At 33.9% G+C, this 22,134-nt stretch overlaps 1 protein-coding gene across 1 annotated transcript in view; it reads left to right on the top strand.

The window, feature by feature from the left end:
* Positions 1–22,134, top strand: part of LOC105668273 (uncharacterized) — a 112,568-nt gene that overhangs the window by 61,851 nt on the left and 28,583 nt on the right. Inside the window, exon 2 of the mRNA XM_067358690.1 lies at positions 18,336–18,807. Coding sequence (XP_067214791.1) covers positions 18,336–18,807 — 472 coding nt within the window. The remainder of the gene's footprint in view (positions 1–18,335; positions 18,808–22,134) is intronic.

The following is a 22,134-nucleotide window of genomic DNA, read 5'->3' as shown; positions in this document are numbered from 1 at the left end:
TTTATTTTAGGGTTTTCAAAATCTCTAATTAGATCATTCTATACAATTTACGAGTTTAATAATTTTAAATATAATTTATCAAATATTTAAAATTACAATCATTATGTAGAAGAAATATGATAATTAATAATCGTAACTAACTGTAATGCTTATATATAAGCAATAGCCATAATTAATCAGGAAGCTTGTTTAACGATAACCATATTACAACAAATTTATGATAAAAAGCAATCTCGATTCTAGAAATGATGCTATTATTTGTCATTATACGTCCTACTTTTCCGCATGTTGCTTGCTAATCAGATGGAAAATAATAAACGTTGGTAATGAGAGAAGCTACGCGCTAACAATTTCCGTGAGGCGACACGTGGGAACACGTTTAACTGCGTTTCACGTGCATCGTTCGCGGAGTAATGTGTTTATTAGCTGCTGCAGCGAATCCGCGCTTTCGCAACGACAATCTAGATAATTCGTCGGCGCATAAACCGAGATGCGCGTGCATCATGCACAAGTTAATTAGACACCTTCTTGCTTACAGCTCTCTCTTTACGGTATTCGCGTGATAACTTAGCCGCTGCATTGTGGTCTCCGCATTAATCTAATTCGAAAATCACTTACACAGTAATCAGATATTATCTGTAAATTATGACACATTCTCAATGTGCACATAATGAAATCCTACCATAACATCAATCAGGATTCTCCTCATAAAAATAATTGATAGAAAAACCAAATATTATCGAGTCAATAAATAAACAATTTAGTACAAAGATTAGTATCAAAAATTATATCATAAAAATATAATAAAATCTATTATTATCTTGCCATACAGATGCTTTACTTAATAAAATTAACACAAATTAAAAATATTAGTTAATTTGAGTTTTATATACATATAATTCTCTATCTTTCTAAACAAAGCATTAAAAAGAAACAGAAAATCAGTTAATATTTACTTTATTTTATTATTTATCATTATTTCTTTTATAAATTTATTATATGCGATTCAAACGTGTAAGAATATGTATAAAATATTTTGTTATATGTTCAGATTTATTATAGATAAATTCTATATGAATGCCTATGTTAGTGCTAACAGTGATGGATGAAGATAAATTCGTAAGCACGTTATCTTTAAAAATCACGCCGAACATATAAACCTGTAGTCTTTCTATAGATCGATACTGACATATCCCTCATCACACACTGTTATCTAAATTCAACGTCACCCCAACATTGAATAGAATGCGGCGAAACTTGTTTTTATCTTTGCGTGTAATTCATCTGCTATTTTAATTTCACTGTTTTCTCGTATTTTCGTATCGTATTTTTCATTAGTTAAACTTTGTCGTCTAGTTTTGCAAATTCCGCACAACGTTCATATTACGATATAACAAACGCAATAATACAGATTAAAAAATAAAAAGTGAATTCTCACACAAGAGAAGCAAGATAAATATATCTTCTTTTAACGATTTTTCATCTTTTTTTTCTAACCAATGACAAAAAATAATTGCTTTGATTGTTGAAGCGCTTGAATAAAACTCACGAGAATCAAAAGACGGACAATAAAGACTTTTTATGACCAGTTAAAAAAAGCAAAAAAACCAAGTGCTGATTTACTTAGAGGATTTTATCCTATGATCAACTGACGAGCGATGAAACGCGAGTAGTAACTAAAAATCACGAGAAACGCTGACAGGTAATTTAATCTACCCAATGCGCAATAGACAGTGGCACACTTTGTGCAACAGAGAAATAATTCCGCGTAGTCGACTATGCATTTCGCGAATACACTTGTCGACTTCTATTATCTCCTCGAGTATTTTCAACGCCCTCAGTAATATAATTGTCAATGTTATAACGATTAGATATAAGTAGCTACGGAAAAACGCAAAAATTTCCGCGCGTGCAAAATAGTAAACAATAAACAAGTAATAAGTTAAAATTGCGCTATAAAATCCTCATGATCAACCATGTGTAAATTGCGTAAAGATATTTCAAAAATAATACTGCGCTATTTTATTTACCCGCGCTATTTAATTTACTAACTACAAGTGCATCAAGAATAACGCAACAGAGCGATATATCCATTTCGAAAGAGTCACGTAATATCGCCGTTCAGAAAGCCGAACGTATACCGTGCACGTGTACGCGCGAGCTCACATATAAGTACATACACTAGGCCAGCAAATAAGCAATATCTGAGCAACAAGCTTTGGATGCTTGGGTAATATAGAATACTTGCCCCCCCTCCCCCTATATGTCCCCCTGTGAGGATCGATTCGTGCCATGCGATACATCACCGCAAACCTTCATCCTCTTCGGTTCGTGCGGATCGCAAGTTTTCCCCTTCTACACTGAGGAAGAAATACTGCCCGATCGCATTCAGGGTGAAACGACAACTATATTACAGAGCTGTTCACTACGTGCATATGTATTTTGGAGTACTCGATCGCTGACGAATGAAATTTTAACGAAAAATGTGAAACCGATCTTTTTAAAAATATTTTTTGGTTTAAATATTTAAACGAAAATGTTGCAGAAATATTTTTCATCAAAGATTTTCAGTCTTGAAAAAGAATTACTCGTACCTATTAATTTAAAATGTATCAGAAGATCTTGTTTCTCGGTTAATATCCAGATATTATTGCAACGCACATTTTGTTCTCGGTCTAATTATTTCAGTAGTTTCTTGCGCTACATATACGCAATTCGCAACAAAAATGATCAACATAGCATTATTGCAATAACATAATTACAATACATATCACAATACAAACAATTGTAAATTGTGCTGTAATCAGCAATATCCAAATTAATATTAGATTGCTCGAAAAATAATAAGATTGATTTAATTTGTTCATTTTTTATCTCTCTTATATGTAATAAAATAAATAAAAATTTTATAAATCAATATTATATATTGTTTGACTTTCATATAATGCTGTTAAAATTTCTTAAAATTTAGTTTATGCAGTATAAATTTTCTTCCCCAAAATTATTGATCTTTTATTTCATTATAGCAATTTAAAATTACTTATATTTAACTTAACAGAATAATTTTATTTTTAGCATTTTAACTTTGTCTTATATTATATATTCTTATCTCACTTCAACAGTTTATAATTTTATTACATATTTCTAAATAATATACATCTACAATATTTTATTTTCCTAAAATAAAATTTCCAGTAATTAATCATTACTTTTCGAACAATCTGTAATATAATAAATTAATTAACTCACCAGTCGATGCATCGCTGCTACACTGCCGCTGTACCGTCGCTGTACTGTCCCTGTACCGTTCCTGTATCGTCGCTACATCGTCACTCCGTTGTACCTCTGCTGCATTTTGTAGCTCGCTGTTGCTCTGTTCTTCGAATCACTCACACTCACTTCAACACAACAATCGCCCGTTACTTTATTCGACATTCCCGACGATTATTTATCTGTGCATTCCGACACAGTGCATTTTGAACCCGAAATACGACGATCGCCCGTAGATTTATTCAATACTGTCGATTTATTATGTACGATGCCGGTTAACCGTAAAAATTGAAAAAATAACTCGCGCACTAATCATTACGTGATACAATCAAACAAGCTGCGTCACCTCGATGAATTCGTCACTGCCCTCGACGCTTTCCTCGATATTTTACAATATTTCCGATGCTGAACGAAACACGAAGCGATGGGCTCGGCGATTTCGAATAACAAGAAACACTCCGATCGCGACGCGCAGGCAAGGTAATTCCTGGAAATGATCGCCCATTACTAAATGCGACACTACCGATACTCGTTCATACATGAAATTCACTCAACGGATAAAACGCGAGAACTCGGAACAATCGCGATTCGATCACGAGACATTCGACACGAACTGAGCCATCAGCAATCAAATTCATGGAGTCATGTTCATGCGTTTATTTCACGCTACTACACAACGAGTGTCTCTAACAAGCAGTTTCGATAAATCTGTTACAGCAATCTTTCGATGTTTTTTTGAATGTCCCACGATATTTTTTCGATGCTGAATAACACTTGCAACGCTCGTCCGACAAGCAAATAGTGCTACATACGTAGAAAAAGCGCGTATCGATAAATGAGTCCCGCCGGAACGCGAAGTGACGGGCACAGCGATGTCGAACGACGAAAAACGCGATGATCGCGATCGCGCGGGCAAAGTAATGCTTTGAAACAATTACCCATCGCTAAATGCGGCACTGCAAACACTCGTACGCACGCGAAATTCATTCGAGACGAACGAAAAAGATATGAGAACACGGAGCAATAGCGTTTTGACCGCGACATTGAAGCACTCGACGAAAAATGGCCGGCCAGTAACTAAATCGTGACGTCACGTTCATGTACCTAGTTTCATGCTATTATACAGCAAATATTTCAATATCTCAAGTAAACTACGTTATCTATCTCGATAAATCCATCACGACGATCCCTCCATGCTCCTCGATACTTGTAATACTGAATATCACCTGCAACGCTCGTTCGACGAGCGAATAACACAAAATACGTAAAAAAAGCGCGTATCAATAAATGAGTCCCGCCGGAACGCGAAGCGACGAGCAGCGATGTCGAACGACGAAAACGCGCTGATCGCGATCGCGCGGGCAAAGTAATGCTTTGAAACAATTACCCATCGCTAAATGCGGCATTGCCAACACTCGTACGCACGCGAAATTCATTCAAGACGAACAAAAAAGATATGAGAACACGGAGCAATAACGTTTCGACCGCGACATTGGAGCACTCGACGAAAAATGGCCGGCCGGTAACTAAATCGTGACGTCACGTTAATGCACCTAGTTTCACGCTATTATACAGCAAATATTTCAATATCTCAAATAAGCTACGTCATCCATCTCGATAAATCCATCACGACAATTCCATGATGCTTCTCGATATTTGTAATGCTGAATATCATTCGCAACGCTCGTCTGACGAGCGAATAACACAAAATACGTAGAAAAAGCGCGTATCGATAAATGAAGTCCCGCCAAAACGCGAAGCGATGGGCACAGCGATGTCGAACGACGAAAAATACACTGATCGCGATTGCGCGGACAAAGTAATGCCTCGGAACAATTACCCATCGCTAAATACGACACTGCCAACACTCGTACGCACGCGAGATTCATTCAAGACGAACAAAAAGATATGAGAACACGGAGCAATCACGACTCAACCGCAACACTAAAGCGATGTAAAATGATCGACCGGTAAATCGTGACGTCACGTCATGCGCCTAATTTCACTACTACGTGACTCAATATTTTTCAATATCACAAGCAAATGTTGCTTTATTTTGATAAATCCGCGAGATATATAACGCGAATCGTGTGAACATAACACCTCGAGACGATCGCCTTCAATTCGATATTGCCAATATTCGTTTGTACGCGAAATTCACTTTCGATGAGTAGAAAATGTGAGAATATGAAGCAAATTCGGCGCTCGAACTCGGACTACGCAATACAATTGAGAGCGTGTGGATAAATAAGGAAACGATAGGAGGGGGAACGTCTCGGTGCGAGGAATGTCCTTTTCTAAGAACGCTAGCTATAAGAAATCTTCGCGACGTAAACAAAGATTGAGAGCGAGTTTCAAGCGATGTTTTGGTTGTTTTTTCCACAAAGAACGGTGAATAAGAATAATTCTTCGACGGTAAAAATAAAATCTGTGATATCATGTTTATTCGCCAAATATTACATTACTAAACGAGAAAAATATTTATTAACATTTTAATTTAAAACATTTATTAATATGGATAAAAATGTTAATTACAATAAAAATTTTAATTAATCGAGATCAAGTCACTTAAATGTTCAATTTTGAAAAATATACGATGTAAAAGATTCAGCTAAAAATAATATAAAATTTTATCACGTAACTTGTTTAACTTTTTATATCTACGCAGAAAAGTTTTTAGTAACGTAACGTCTTATTAAAATATTAATAAAAATATTAATTAAATAAATAAGGGCTATTCAACACATAAATGCAATTTAGTTTTAACAAGTTATAACGTTAAAAATTGTAAAACATAGTGGTTTTATCTCTAATTTAATAAATAGTATTATTAATAAATAGTAAATTTAATAAATGGTATTAAGTTATAAAAATAATTACTAAAAACACTTTTGAACCACTATTCATTTTTTTAATGATAATTAAAAACAAGAAATTTAATGATCCATTTTGATCACAAACTGATATTTATGTAAAAGACAAAGTAAAGATATAAAAAAAGTTTATTGCCTCTTTATGCAATTTATCGTTGGCATAAAAAATCTTATCATTTTATGTCTAAGATTTATTCGATTCTCTATAGAAGGACATGTACGTTATTAGCACCTTGTTCGTGCATGCATATTAACGCTCGACTAGTAATAATCATTTTGCAGTGAGGTCTGACTAAATATTGGCGCAAAATATATGGAAGAGGCCGAATGTGCGTGCCTGCCGCCCTTTCATCCTCGCGATTGATTCGCGCGAGCACAGAAATGTCCGGCGCGAATATAAATCCTTCGCGGTGCAACCGACTATGAAATTACCGTTCTGATGCTTGAGAGCTGCTACAACTATACATCATCCCGACCACGTAGCCCTTTACCTTTCCGACCGTCTGTCCGTGCTCGTCTACCTCTTTGCCGCCCCGCTCGGTTCTCTCTGAAAACTCCGTTCTCGCTCTCTTTCATCGCGCATAAACGCGAGGCGCAATTCTTGCAAAAGAAGCAGGACTAATTAATCGCGGCGCGCACTTCGCCTAAGGCTCGTTATGTCGTTCTCGCTCTCGATCCTTTTTTTCCGGGAAGGATTTCTTGCAAGTACTCGTTGTCTGAGAAGTCGGGGGAATTTGCGCGCTTGTAGCAAGTTCATTACACAGTTAACTCGCGCGCTCCGATGTCTTCTTTTCTCTTGCCGACTTTGTACGATTATCTCCGCTCGTTTGCTTTGATCGAGACTCGTTAAGGAAAAACTGAGGCACTTAAAGATCACAGTCCGGACTGCGCCTTAGGCGGCCGACAATATGCAACGCAGCATCCGAGCGTAGCAACCGGATTCGCCGAGCGATTAATCAACGAACGTAAGACGATCGTACCTTTATGTATAATTAGAGTAATAGTGAAAAAATTTGCTTTTAATTATTTTATTTGGAAAAAAATTACGAACTGATATTATTGCGAGAAATGCGAATTGTTTCTTGGCCAGTCATAAAAGATAAACAGGAAAAATTTAGTTTTGAAAATAAATAAACGTGCACTATGACACACACACACACACACACACACACACACACACACGCGCGCGCGCGCGCGCGCGCGCGCGTAATCCCCTTAATAAAAATTCAAACAAACTATTATTGAAACCGCAGAAAAATACATTGTACGTATTGCTCAAGAGAAAATAAAAGCAATTGTAATGACGGAACGAATGTAACCATATTCCATCGATAAAATTAAGAGTCATCATAAAATCATTACAAAATACTGAACGTTAATTTAATAGCTATAATAAAATATATGATTATTCATTTTATTACAAAGAGATGACACAAGGTCATTTTTATTATCACAATTATCTATTAGTCTGTTATTTTATTAAAAAGAAGATTAATGATCTATATAATATTATAGCTGCTTAATTTTCAAGAGCAATAATAAGGTATAATATAGTGAAGTATAGTGAAGTACATTATAATAATTGTGATACGTAAGATATGTTATATTATATATATTAAAGATTAATAAATCAAGAAAACATTAAATGTACCGTTTCAGTGCAAAGCATTTCTAATATTTATTCAAAGTTTGTGTCTACTCATAACAAATGCATTATACTCTTTTTCCCCTTTTATCTATTACCAACCAAAGTGCGTGATATGCGTCAAACTGCAACTCAATATACGGGCTAAGCTCATACAAACCGCTTATCTCGCCCGCATTTCGTTCAAAAGAATAACGCGAGATAATGTGAAGAGAATGAAGATTCTATTTTAATAAAAAAAAAATAACTAGGTACAATACAATTCTAAAGATCTAGATAGTTAAAGCCGACTGAGAGGTTGACAGTTAAAGCATTAACGGTACTATGTCAGCCTACAGCAGCGCAACATTATCGCGTGAGCGACGTGTCATTAACAGACTGCATAATCGGCTTGTGTGCACGTTGCACTATATTGTAAGTACTCGACGTGCTTAATAACTAGCAGGTTTTCAAATCGTGTCTAGACTATTCACATGATTTATGATGTTAAGCAATTTAATTAATATAAATGCCCTTACCTTTAATTTGTTTGAAAGTAGCTGAAAGCTGTTCTACAGAGTATACCAGAACGAAGATCTTAATTGATGTAGTAATTCTTTGAATGATTTAAAGTCACAAGCTTTCTTTAATTAAAATATTTTCCGTAAAACTTTTAAACTCTAAATAAAGAAAACTTTTACTATTCAATTAAATAGATGTTTATAATCTGAAAAGTTTAATCCACACACACAACATTTGATTGCCAAGATATCTTTTTGATATAAAATATTTAAAAACTTAGAAGATTTATGAATCTAGAAAAAATAAATTAAAATTAGAATTTCTGAAATACTCTGTAGATATACATGTAAAACATAATTATTATTACATATAAAGAAGCGAATCAAGTCATTAAAAGATACTTATAAAATTGTAATATAATTTTGTCTAAATAAAAAAATTACTACACATCTTTTTATTTATCATATGACAAACATTTTAAAACATTAACTTTGAATTAATTTTAATTGACTGAATTTGATACTGAATTGAATACTTTTTCTTATATACATCAAATTTTGCATTTCATATTTGTTCCCAAAGATAACAGTCATTTATGTTACATAAAATTTAAAAAAACCTAAGAAAAACAAAGTTTTTAAAAATTTCTTTTTAAAATATTCTTTTTTTTATTTTTAATTTTAAAGCTTTGAGAAATTTAAGATATATAAAAAATATTAAAATATTAAATATTACATGTTACACAAATGGAATAAACTCATAAAAGTTACACGTTGAATAAAATTACGTAAATTTATTAAAATTGCATTTTATTATTTTCTTAAACGCTTTTTTGTATGAAAGATCTGTATAGAGAAGTGCAAAACTTTTCTTGTTACGTATTATAATTTGAAGTCAGTTGTATATGGCATGTAGAAATGCATGCAACGCTGACAGTGCATTAACACAGCTTAGAATCCACAGTACCTTGCGCTACTCATGCATTAGTAACTGACTGGCTGCATAATAACTCTTGCATGCAGAATCTCGGGCCATTATTAGCCATATTACATGCATTTTTTCGTGGCATTTGCACGTATTGCAACATACGAAATGAAGGTACTTACCAACTCGCGGAAGCACCTTTGCAAGAATCTTGGCGAATGATCAATGACGTCATACTCACTGCAACTAGTGTTCACGGAAATGATCCTGTATACCATTGATCGTGTTGTATCATTCTGAAATTCCAGAATACAAAAATTAATTCTAATCTAATCTGAAATCTTAACGAGAAATATTAGCCACAAGCGCGAGAATCATTGAAAGGCGGTTAATTACTATTAATTACTATTGCATACCTAAATTAATGTAAATGACGATCGCCCGCCGCTTTGTACCGCAAACCCAATGCACAGATGCAATTAGTACAAGCGAATAAACACAGAATACGATGCTCGATCATCAGTTTACATGGCGCCACTACTAACGTTTGTTGAGAGCTTCGATTACGATGAAATTTCATATCTGCGACAACAACTTCACATCGACGCCTCGCAAATCATTTTGAGAGGCAGACAAGAAATACTAACCGCAAGCCTGAAAATCGTCAAAACGCAATTAATTACTATCTCCACTAATACGAACGACGGTTGCCTGTCGTTTCGTATTGCAATCTCGATGTACTTGGAACGAACGTTCGTTGAACGTATGTTACGACAAGATGTCGGATCCTCGGTAATAACTCCATATCGATGCTTCACGGATCGTTTCGAGAAACATCGATGCCGCTTCGCGAAGCAAATGAGAAATACTAACCGCAAATCCGAAAATTGTCAAGAGACGGCTAATTATTGTCACGTATCTGGATTACGTACCTGCGATGATCATCTATCACTTCATACAGCTATCCCGTGCGGTTGCATTTAAAATGAGCGACTAAACGCGAAACGACACTGCACCATCATTCTATGCAGTACTACCAACTAGCGAGGTATGCTTTGACCTACTACGCGTGTACAAAATTTGACTCTCCAGCGACAGCTTCATAATAACGCGCGACTAACTTCGCGAGGCGGTGAGAAGTAGTGGCCGCGAACTGGAAAATCGTCAAACGTAAGTTTAATTAATACGGGAGTCTATTTAATATATTCCTGATTCTGAATTGTGAGATGTGCGTCACAAGCGAGCAAAATAATGCAGAAAAATACGATCCATGGATCGCTGCAAACACCGGCCCGCACAAACGACGGACACCGATGAATGGAAACATAACCACAAATAGGTACGAATATGAAATCTCACACGGTTGATTGCACGCAATCGCGAGTATTAATTAACATACCACGATCGCTCATCGCATAATTCGGATATTCTATATGTTCTTTTATTACGCGCGATTTGTTCCTAACGAGGAGCACATGCGAACAGCAGCGAGCGATGCTACAAACTGTAGAGGGTAAGTGACTGCGCGATTCCACACAAGGAAGGAGAGGAATCAAAACAATAACAAACACTCGTTCCAAGCTTACCCCGCATTAAGTATCCTAGAATAAAACAAATATATCATACTCGGTTTAAAAAAATTTTATCTCTATTAAAATCATATAGTAATAATAATAAAATCAGATAACAATCAATGCAATTATAATAGTTTTTGTTTTGTGATAAATAGGGATCTTGAATTCTGAAGTCGTAAATATGAAGTTATAAATCTAATATTATAATAAAAATAATTAATTATTGTCATATATTTTTATGAAATCTCAATATTTAAATCGTAATAATTTTTGTTTTTATATTAATCATATGTACAGTCTAATTTTTGTATTTTTTCTTTTAATTATGCACTTTTTTCTCTTCTTGTTCTGTTCCACTACTTTACATTTGCAGAACTCTTAATAATATTAAAAAACAATTGAAAAGTAATAGATATGCAGTGAATTTTAATACTTAATGAGTTAGTTTAAAGCTATATATATATATATATATAACGAATAAATTATAATAAAATTATAATAAAATTAAGAAACATTATTTTTCATGAAAAAACGATTAAAAAACGTATAATAAATTTTTTTATAGAATTTGATTTGACAAAAGTTAAAAACATAGAATATATAAAAACAAACAAATATAAAATTGAAAAAATTATTTTAAATTGTTAAAACATTTTTCATGCTACTGAGTAAATAATATAAAAATAACAGACATAGTTCAATCGCCAAAATTGCTAGTATTTGTAGAACTACGAATCGGCTTGGGCATTAACTGCTTTAAATTAGTTCACAGCGGATTACTAGAGAGCCACTGAAATGTTATTAGTTTGCCGGCAGTATAATGAGATTGCATGCACAATTGCACGCCGCTATTAGGTGCGTTACATACGATTTTCATGACAACTAAGGATGTTGCGAAGTCCTTACTCGGTGAACCGAATTTACAAGCCTGCGGAACTTTAGTAAAGTGGAACATTCCCGCAAATTTGAATTAAACCAGATACGATTTTAACTTCAATTGCGCCAGCATTGTTTTGATAGCAACATCAAGGATTCAATGATGATACGAAATTATTGATTAGAACAATAGAAGAATTTTTAATAATAATGTGATAAAGATATCAATTATTAAATTTAAACATTAACAATTTTAGTAATTTTATAAATTTAATTACTTTTTCTAAAAATATATTTATCTCGTGGATAGTAACATTTTATTCGTGCTGAGCTATTTATTCTATCGTATTTAATATAAACAAATTTTTTTCCTCAGCAACATTTTAATAATTTAAAAATATTTATTATTTGTTACTGTAGAATAAATAAAAGGAAAAGAACAATTTTTCCCGGATTAATTGATAATTTTTTCAATATTTTTGAAACAGGTATTTTATTTGTTATAAAATATCTGTTTTAAAAATATTGAAAAAATGCTGTAAAATAAATTGCACGTTGTGTAATATATAAACGGAGGCATAAATCGACTCTTTTCGACTTGAATAGTAAAAATTCGGAGCAAAGCTCCGTAAGAAAGCATATAAGCTTGATAAGTTCGATCTTGTCGCTAAGATAAAGCAAAGACTGCTTCGAACTACCAAACTTTTAACCTGAGGGAACTTTAAACATCGTCATTCGACCGAACTAAACTTCTAAAACTGCAGCATCCCAAGCTCTGTTCGTCACGCACGAATGCAAGCCGTGGTTAATACCGAATACTAGTGCACTACTTGTAACAAACATCATGCTGCACTATCGACCAATGTACTTCTCCATCGATGCAAACCTCGAAACTAAGTAAAGTCGAAAATTCAAATAGTTATAGTTCCGCATAGAAAACAGTAATGTTTTGATGCAAAACATTGCAACAAAATTTTATTCATAGTAATTAGATTTTATAAAAATATAAAAAGTCTTCAACATAATAATTTAGAAAAAAAATTATATGATGAATGAAAAATGTAGTCGATAAAAATTTATAAGGCAAAACAGTATTGTTTAAAATAACAGGAATTACATAAGCACAGAATTATATTTTAGAATTTCTAAATTATATTTTAGATTTTTGGACCTTTGTATGAAAAAATAAAGATAAAAGATCTTTAAGCTTTAAAAGTTTAAGAAAATAGTAGGCAAGAATATTTAAAACAATAATATCGTATATTGAAAATAATATTAAAATATGAATAAAATTTACATTTTATATAAAAATACTAAGAAAGTAAAGGCTAGATTTATTTCATTCATAATTTGTTTAGTATGAGAAAGAGTTTATAAAAATATCCTAATTTTATCTTAAAAATATAAATAAGTTTGCCTTGAAATGGCTAAAAATAAACGTGAATCGAAACGGATTTTATATAATCCCAGTACTTCTATAAAAATCTCTATCTTTCGCCTGTGCTAACGCAGGTGAAGAATCAACATCGAAATGACGCTTTGTCTTATCAATAGTATTACTAACGCACATTCTTTTGTTATCAGCGTTACCAAACTCATACGTTCTCATTTTAGGTTGATAAGTTTAAACGACAATCGACTATCGTCAGTCGACATTAATGATTTTAATTGGTGATCTTTGTGTCGTGTGTCTTCTTCTACACTTGTTGAACATTTTTTAAGTCAGGTATGATAAAATTTTACACATTTTACGCCCCTCGTTATTGCGTATCTATCATATATTTTTGCATTTTCTGATAACAAAAGCGATACATATTCAATATACAATATTCCTTACGTTCGTTTATAAAGCAATCTTTAACTCGTTTTTCGTGTTTATTTTTGGTGAAATAAATTTGACAATTAGAAATATTACATGATAATTGTATTGCGAGATTTAACTTTTTGGATAATCCTGTTAAGGCTGATTAAACTGTGAAATTACTCCGAACATGCTATTTATGCTATTATCGCATTATCATGTCGTTCGATATTTGCATAATCCCTCTCTTCTTCAATCGTAATTACGTATTACTGGTATTATCTTAAGCTCGCAAATAGTATTTAATTAACTAAAACAACATCAATTTACAGCGCTATTGCGTCGGAATTGCGCATAATGGAAAAAATATACAACTTAAGAAAAAATTTTTAATTTCATAAATTTATTGTACATGTTTAAATTCAAAAGATTAATATATATATTTAACAAACGTTAAAGTTTTAGACTTGAAACTTACACTTGTAGAACTTGATTTTCGTGATTTTCTCCTTCTGAGAACATTTCTAAATTCACAAGGAAATAAACGCCTGAAGACTATTACGGATGCTAATTTAACCCGTTTTCTCTGTCCTCTATTCTTGGAACATTCTGTTATCTGTTTCTTAAATGTAACTTCAAATAGAGTCACTATTACTCATAAAGTCTTTATTAAGTTATATGTATATAAGACATATATTTACTTTAAACTTCTTCCAAAAAAATAAATCTTGCAAAAAATACTGAAATATACATTAAATATATTACAAATCTTTTGGCATCTGCTTGATCGATCTGCTGAACCGCTGATACTTCTTGTAATATTTAAATGCTTATACGTATGTATTTCATTCACACTATATAAATACTGTAACCTGGCACCTTTTCTAAGATCTGCGAACGATGTTTAATTACCCAAAACATAGCAGTGGCTGCCTTGACCTTACGATAATAAATTTGTAGCAGACGCGAGTTAATTGGCATATAAATGGATTTTCCAACGTAGCGTTTCGGTCCGCACGAACAGACAACCGCTGTTATTGTTGCTTGCATTTGCGATCGGCAAGCACGTGCTCGGCATAATGCGAATTAGTGCATTATTCTGCGCGCAACTATTCCAACTATTTGCACTCGCAATCTCCACCCGTTCCGAACAGTCTCAAATTGTTTTTTGCTGATAGCAATGTCAGTCGATACAGAGAGCAAAGGTAATTACATGACGGTGGATCGAGCGTTTCCGTTCCGCTGGCGCGTAACGCTCTCTTGGAACTAATTATGGAGTAATTATAATGCCAGACTCGCGTTATATCGCGCTCTGTATATACACGCTACATTGCGTATTCTCTCGTTCTTCTTCTTCTGACAATGGTGACATTGAATATTTTACAAGTAAAGCCGCATACGATTTACTCGCGGATAAACGCGACTACAAAAACACAATAATATCCCGGATGTAAATTATTCTTGATCTTATGGAGGCTATAATTAAAACAATTGTAAATTCCATTAGAAATTTTTAGCAACATGATGACAGATATTAATGAAAAAGAAAAGATGCTTAGAAAGGCTATGTCAGAACTGTCATATATTTCTTTTTCTTAATAATTTTAAAATAAATTTGAAATTTGAAAAATCAACTTTTTTGTAATGAAAATTCAATGGAAAGTTATTTGAAACTACTTTCCAACTTTCAGCATTAAATTATCCTGATAATTAAGTTTGAAATTAAATTTTAATTTTCCTCTATGGCAGTAACAAACAAATTCTGTTAAAATTTACTCAAAATTAACTAAGAAATAAGATTTTATTAAAAATTTACATTTTTACAATTAACAAAACTCAATTTATTAAATACTTTCGATAAATTTACTTAATATTTTTTTATATTAAATAACTTTCACAACTTTAAAAAAAATATTTCAATATTTTTATTATATTTAAATACATTTTTAAATACATTATGTTTAAATACATATTTTATTATGTTGTAGTAAATTTAAATATAATACATTTCACAATTTTAATATTTTTCCTAGTATTGTAAATATACTTATACCGCATTACAATCCTATGCAAAACTGTGTACGGATTGAAAACGCTCACGATGAGCATCTATTCAATGCATCTTTTCTATGGAGAGATCTCGATGCAATAAATTTCGGATCAACGATTGGCTCCTTTACGATATCAATAATCTCTTCGAGATTGATCGCACGGTCCCTATCAATTTCTTGCGTTTACCTCCGGATTTATTCGTGAACCGAAGCCAAGTAGAAAAATTCAGAATAATTGTTAGTATCGATGAAATGAAAACTTCTCGTAAAACCGATCAACACAATTTGTTGATTTTAAGATCAATCTCTGGATTAAATTAAGCGTATATTTCCGTTGTTCTTCTTTTTGAAAATTTTAAATCAACAATAAAATTGTTTCTTTATCACATCTGATAGCAGTTGATATTTAACGTTGCTATGTATATCCGCATTGTGCGATAGCCAATAATAGTATCGTTTTGTAACTGAAACGATAGCTCGAAAGGTAACAATTGATTTGCGTTATCCTACACCAAGTTGAACGCATTTTTTTGCTAAAAATAATCTTTCGTTAAAATCAGACAAAGTAACATAGTAAAATGTGACTTATTTAGATGAAATTGTTAGAAAAATTTCTGCCTCGAATATTAGCGTGCTATTCGCAACCTGCACTTGCGTTTTACATCACAACAAAAAAATTCTTTTTACCACTTTACACGTGTATCTTTTTCTCCAGAACGCTATTATAAACGCGCGCATTATAAACGCGTCACGCACTGGTAAGATGCAATTACTGGCAACGGTGATTTCGCGTGCACGGCAGAGAAGAGTTTCTTATACACAACTCTCGCATGCGAGATGAACGATGTGCAGTCGAGGACCACATATTAAGCCAAATAATTACTCATGCCTTTCGTCGCCTTTCACTTAAAATTCTTTTCACTTTATAAAATAAATTGAGAGTAGTATCCACGCTGCTCTCTTCTAAAAGATAAGTAAATTTTGCGACTTCTCTTAAGCTTGCACAAAGGTTAAAGTCATTTTCGGAAGGTACGTGCACAGCAGATTTTCGATTTTATTCTATTTCTCTCAGTTGCACCGTCATCGGTTAATCCAACAACAGCGGTGACAATGACGTTATCTAAAGTTGGTTCTTCGTACATATATATATACGAAGAACGAAATTGCTTGAATAATCTGAAGAAAATATATTATACCTTAACAGATACGGTAGGAAATGGTAGGATAAAGGAGACGAATTTGATGAAAGTGAAGTCAGATTATGTTACTTGTAAAGAAAATTTAAAAATTAATTTTAAAAAAGCCGATTGTTCTTTTGAAATAAATTATTATTTAAAAAGATATTTAGAAATTTGTAGAAATATAGGTATATTCTTATGTATATATAGAATTTAGATATGTTGTTTAGAGAAGAGTTATTAATCATTTGTAGAAGACATTTGAATTAACTATGCTGTTCTTATTTTACATGTCGTCAAAGTGGTCTGTAAGCTAATTTTAATAAATATGTTCACCGTTGCAGATTTGTGAACTAGTCGATTACCGTTAACGGTTGATCGTCCTGATTACCGCAGAATTGCTAATGTAATACTTTCTCGCAAGAAATCAAGTACAAGCATGCGAAGTATGACTCGCAGGCATTTCCTTCTCCTATGTGTTAATGACCGACTCTTTCCTTCAATCATCACAATTTTCCGTTTGTATGGACGACGAATAGCAGCGTGAACATTATAACTCACAAATTAGAATCAAATTTTATCAAATATTGATATGATAAAAAATGTTATAAATATATAGAAAATAACAAGAAAAATAATTAAATTTTATTTAATATAAATTTTTAATTATTGTTCTCAATATTATTTTTTCGGACGTAAGTCACTTTTCTGGAAAAGCCTTCAATTTACATTTTTATGAAATTACATTTATAATTTACGTCAAACTGGAGCAATTTTGCTTTCACGAGATCAAGTCGTAATTTACTATTCGCCGAATAAAAATGAATTAAATCGAACTCGAAGTCGAGTGTACTCTCATTCTTTCACGACAAACGCGTTGACGAACGCTGTCGATTCTCTCGCACCGAATTAAAACTTTCCGCTCGTAGACACAACAAGCGACCGCGTTTCGATCCAGCTCCGTTCATTAAATGCGTAGAGGCGCGTGATACACGTGCATGCATGTCGGCCGCATTAATAATACAGTTATGCAACGAGCCTCATGCTCGATGGTTATTAGTAACTCGGACCTCGGATACGCAGCTATGAATCGGGTTCCATAGACATAACACTAACGTGACCCGAGCTCAACGTGAACGCAAATTCAACTCGCAACCGCTGCGAAGGCTCAAAGGCGGAATTAGTGTTAATCAATATGCATTTGGAGTGTCAAGCTATAAACACTAACAAAAATTTATACATAACGTTCCACTTTTACAAAATCATATAGCGACAGTATTTTAAACAAATTTGGCATGTTTTTTTCTTGCAAAAATCTCCAAGCAGCCACGAGTAAAATAAAACATAATTATACAGGCAATTCACTAAAAATTTATCGACGTAGAACACATTCTACGCTTTATAAAAGTTGCGTGCGAAGTGCAACTGCATTAGGATGCGCGATGTTATCTCTGCGAAACTCAAATATACTCCTACACATGAAAATACACACGACAACTGAAAATAACATATCCAACTAAAGCCGCGGATGCAATTTCAGGACGTGCCGTTTGTTAGAAGCTGCGGGCGCAAAAAAAAAAAAAAAGATAAAAATCCATTTCTACCGAATATACTGACGATTGATATCACTTTTTGATTGCAGGTGAGGAAGTGGTGACGGTGCCGTCAACTAGTAGTAGTCAGGAGGCTTGGAAAGTGCAAAGGTTGTCCGTAAATAACGAGTCGCCGCAATCGAGCAATCGTCGTCGCGGCTGCAGCCGGCCGCAGTTACAACCGGTCGTTTCCGGCGGCAAGAGGAATCGGCCAGCGCCGCCCCCGCCACTGCAGCTAATATCCTGCAAAGTCAATGCTAAAAACCAGGTCGACAGGTACTTCGACTGGCCGAACAAGGAGAATACGCCCGGAAATGCCGTGAATCGTCTCGAGGAAGACCAACAGGCGAACCAAGTCCAAACGACCGAGGAGTCGACAATGGGCTCAAACTTGAGCAGACATAACGGGAAGGGCCTCACCGGCCGGCGCACTCAGTCCTCCGGGAACTTGTGCGATCCCAAAGGAAAGCTCAACAGCATGGGAAAGATATTAGTGCCCTGCTCCAGCGCGCAGAGAGAAAGGTTAGACATTAATAATTATTATACGCCGCCCCCATTGTCATCAACAATTTTACATTCTCCAATGTTTTGTGGATTCTTACTTTTACTTAGACAAAAAGTCTGATTGCGTTTATGATATTTTATTCTCTCGGTTGTTTTTGCCAAGCAATATTTACATTTATTCTAAGTGCGATATTCGACGCTAACATTTAATCACGTAACTTTATACCGTAATAGAGAGAAGGTAAATATAATTTTTTCTTGTTACGTTAAACTTTCTTTGAAGGGTATTAAGCCGTAAACTAAAGTTACGCATGGATACAAAATTGGTTTGCAATTTGATTAAAAGTAGGTTGAAGTTATAACAGATACGAAAAAAAGTTAGTACAATGACTACGTAGGTAAGATTAAACAGTATGAAATATTATCAAAGGAAAAAAGGAGTGCGAGGATGTGCGAGGTGTTTCAATCGCGCTTCTCTCGCCGCGGAAGATTAGATCCTCTTTGTAATGCTGCCTTGCAGACACTGTTAATTTTTGAACGGTATGAAAAGCGAGTGAAACGCTGCAGGGGAGAATCATGTTGCAATACGCGGAGGAAAAGGTCAATTCACGATCGATTTCTCGTTTGATAGGCACCCTTAAGGGTACGACCTACGTTCCTACGTGTCACATCGATTTGCTTGACATAAATTTATTTGTGGATTAGAAATACCCTTAAAACAAATTGCACAAATGGGAATTGTGTATAGAAAATTTGAGTATAATATTATCGATTACACTTTGTTACTGTTTATAATGGTTTATTTTATAATCAGTAATTCATTTATTTTTATTACTTTATCACATTTATGATACAAATATTATTTATAGATTTCATTAGTAATTTATTATGAATTAAACAGAAATTTAAATATTATTGCATATCAATTAAAATTTATGCGTATATTAAAATTAATACAGCTAAGCACAGGAAGTATTTATTTAAGCACAATACTCATGTATTGTCAAATATAAAACGAGGAGAGAACTCATTTTCAGGCGCTATCGATGTGAACTAGTCTTTACCCACGATTCCGGCGTGATGATAAGACGTTAACTCTCTTCACCTTTGGCTTTTTTTGCTCATAGTCTCTTTGTGCCTGTTGAAAAACGATCGACTTACCACGTGCATCTTTCCGTGAAGAAATCACTTAAGATTGAATCTGTTCTTAAAGATTTGTTTTATTTTTTAATTGAAAAGTTTGTTACCTTCAAACTTTTACTTTTTTTTTTTAATTAGCGTGGCCTTTGAATTAGCTTTATTAATGATTACAAATATCATTCATCTTGATCGACAGTTTAATAGTACTAATTCGTGAATAATCTTTAAATGCCCAAGAGAGTCATTAAAAGATCGTTCGAGCTAATTGCGGCGACCGACTCATTAACACAAAGTAAAGGAGATAAAAAGATTTATACGAAAAGATTGAGGTAGATTTCGTGCGAGATCGATTAAGATGGATTACGAGCTGATCGGAGATCAGCTAGAACCTCTCTCACGTAGTCGTTTTCTTGATTATTCCGTCGAGGATTAAGAGACGATATCTCCGTATAAACGTGAACAACTATACTTAGCCACGAGTGGAATTACTTCCAAAGTGATAAAGCCCTAATCCGGACGCGTGCTAATTAAATCTAAAGAGAAGACAAGACATCGCGCTGAGAGAATTTTGGAGAGGTTTTCGCGAAATCCTCCTTTGCCTCAGCTCTGAAATCTTTATCGACGTGGAGTTGAATATGTTGTATGCCGGCATACTAAGCCGCGTAAGACGATTAACCAATAACAGGGACGTTGTGAAAACATGTTATGTATGCCGGTAATATCCTTTTACTCCTATTCGTCTAACTAGCTAACCGGAGTAAGCCGTTGTGCGCGTAACCAACAATGGCCGAGATCGTTAATCCGAAGGTGAATTATGTCCGACGCTGATAACGGTGATAAATGACAGCGATAAATCGACAGAAAATGAGCCGGCCTGCTTGCATCGTGTTATCAAATTAATAATTATTTGCGTTTTATACAGTCATCATAATAATTGACTAACAATAAATGAGGAGAAATCTCAAGATTGACAGAATGATCTCACAGTAATCGCCGCGCGGTGTATCATTTAAAAACTATTTATAAATTCGTAGAGAACAGATGGATTCACTAATAACCTCTTTAATTTTAATGGGCATTCCTGAATTTTCAAACTTGCTTTTTATTAAGTAAGCATCCCGCAGTATTTAATATAATATCTGTGCTTACCTTTAATTAATCTTTTACATTATTATATATCGATTATTCAACAAGAGGCATGATATATGACAAATAAATGTTATATTTTATTTACTAATTATATACAAAAATTTATATTTTATATAAAACAAATTGCAAAAACTAATAGATAGAACATATATTTTACTGTAAGATTTTTAATTATACATATAATTATACAGTCTTTATCTAAAATATCTCTAAGTTCATGCTTCTCTTACTTAAACTAAATTCTGTCTCTGGCAACAATTAAATTAAACAAGGTGGCACATTTAAAGCACATTTAAAGTAAAACGAAAGCTTGGAAATTTTACTGGCGCGGAAGCAGTCTTGTGCATCTCGTAGCAAAACAAAACAGGGAACTCACTTGCATCAGCGTCTCCTGGGCGCATAGTTTTCTCTCGCAGCGCGACTGCACAAGCATCTCTACAATGGCTCAGCGACGCCTCCGGTAGTAACAAGTTGCCGGCCGCGAGATAATTTAAAGTACCTTTAAGGTCGGCCAGTTGCTGAACTGGGGCGACTTCCATTAAACCCTCGTTTACACGGGGACGATGTGAAGCCGGGAGGGATAAGGGCACACGGGCTAAAAGAGCAGTCGGGAGGGACATTAAAAGGCGCCCGGGCGCTTCTTGATCTCATTTACGTAAGTGCTGTTGTCTAACCCAGCAGCCAGTAACATGCGAAAGCAGGATCGCTATCTCGTTTAATATTTGTTTACTTAAGCCTAGAAATATCAGGTCGCTTTTTGATTGTATCAAATATTCCTTTTTCGTGAATATAAAAAAACATCGTACAAGAAAACCTTGCAATTTATTATTTTATTATATTTAATATTAATTAACGTTGATTTAAAGACTGCAAAGTTCTTTCTGTTACTATTTATTAATTTCATCTTGAAATAGTGATTATATTGTACGTTCTTGTAAGAATTATACTACGAGATACAATTGCAACAGAAAAGTAGACAGAATTTTAATCCACTATGCTAATCATGAAAATTGCAACGAAAAATTAAATTAAATTGAGTGAAAGATCAGTTAGTAT

Source organism: Linepithema humile, chromosome 7 (assembly GCF_040581485.1).
Source record: "Linepithema humile isolate Giens D197 chromosome 7, Lhum_UNIL_v1.0, whole genome shotgun sequence".
NCBI classification, from domain to species: Eukaryota; Metazoa; Arthropoda; class Insecta; order Hymenoptera; family Formicidae; genus Linepithema; species Linepithema humile.
Note: the sequence above shows the minus strand (reverse complement) of the source record. Positions and strands in the feature narration are given on the sequence as shown.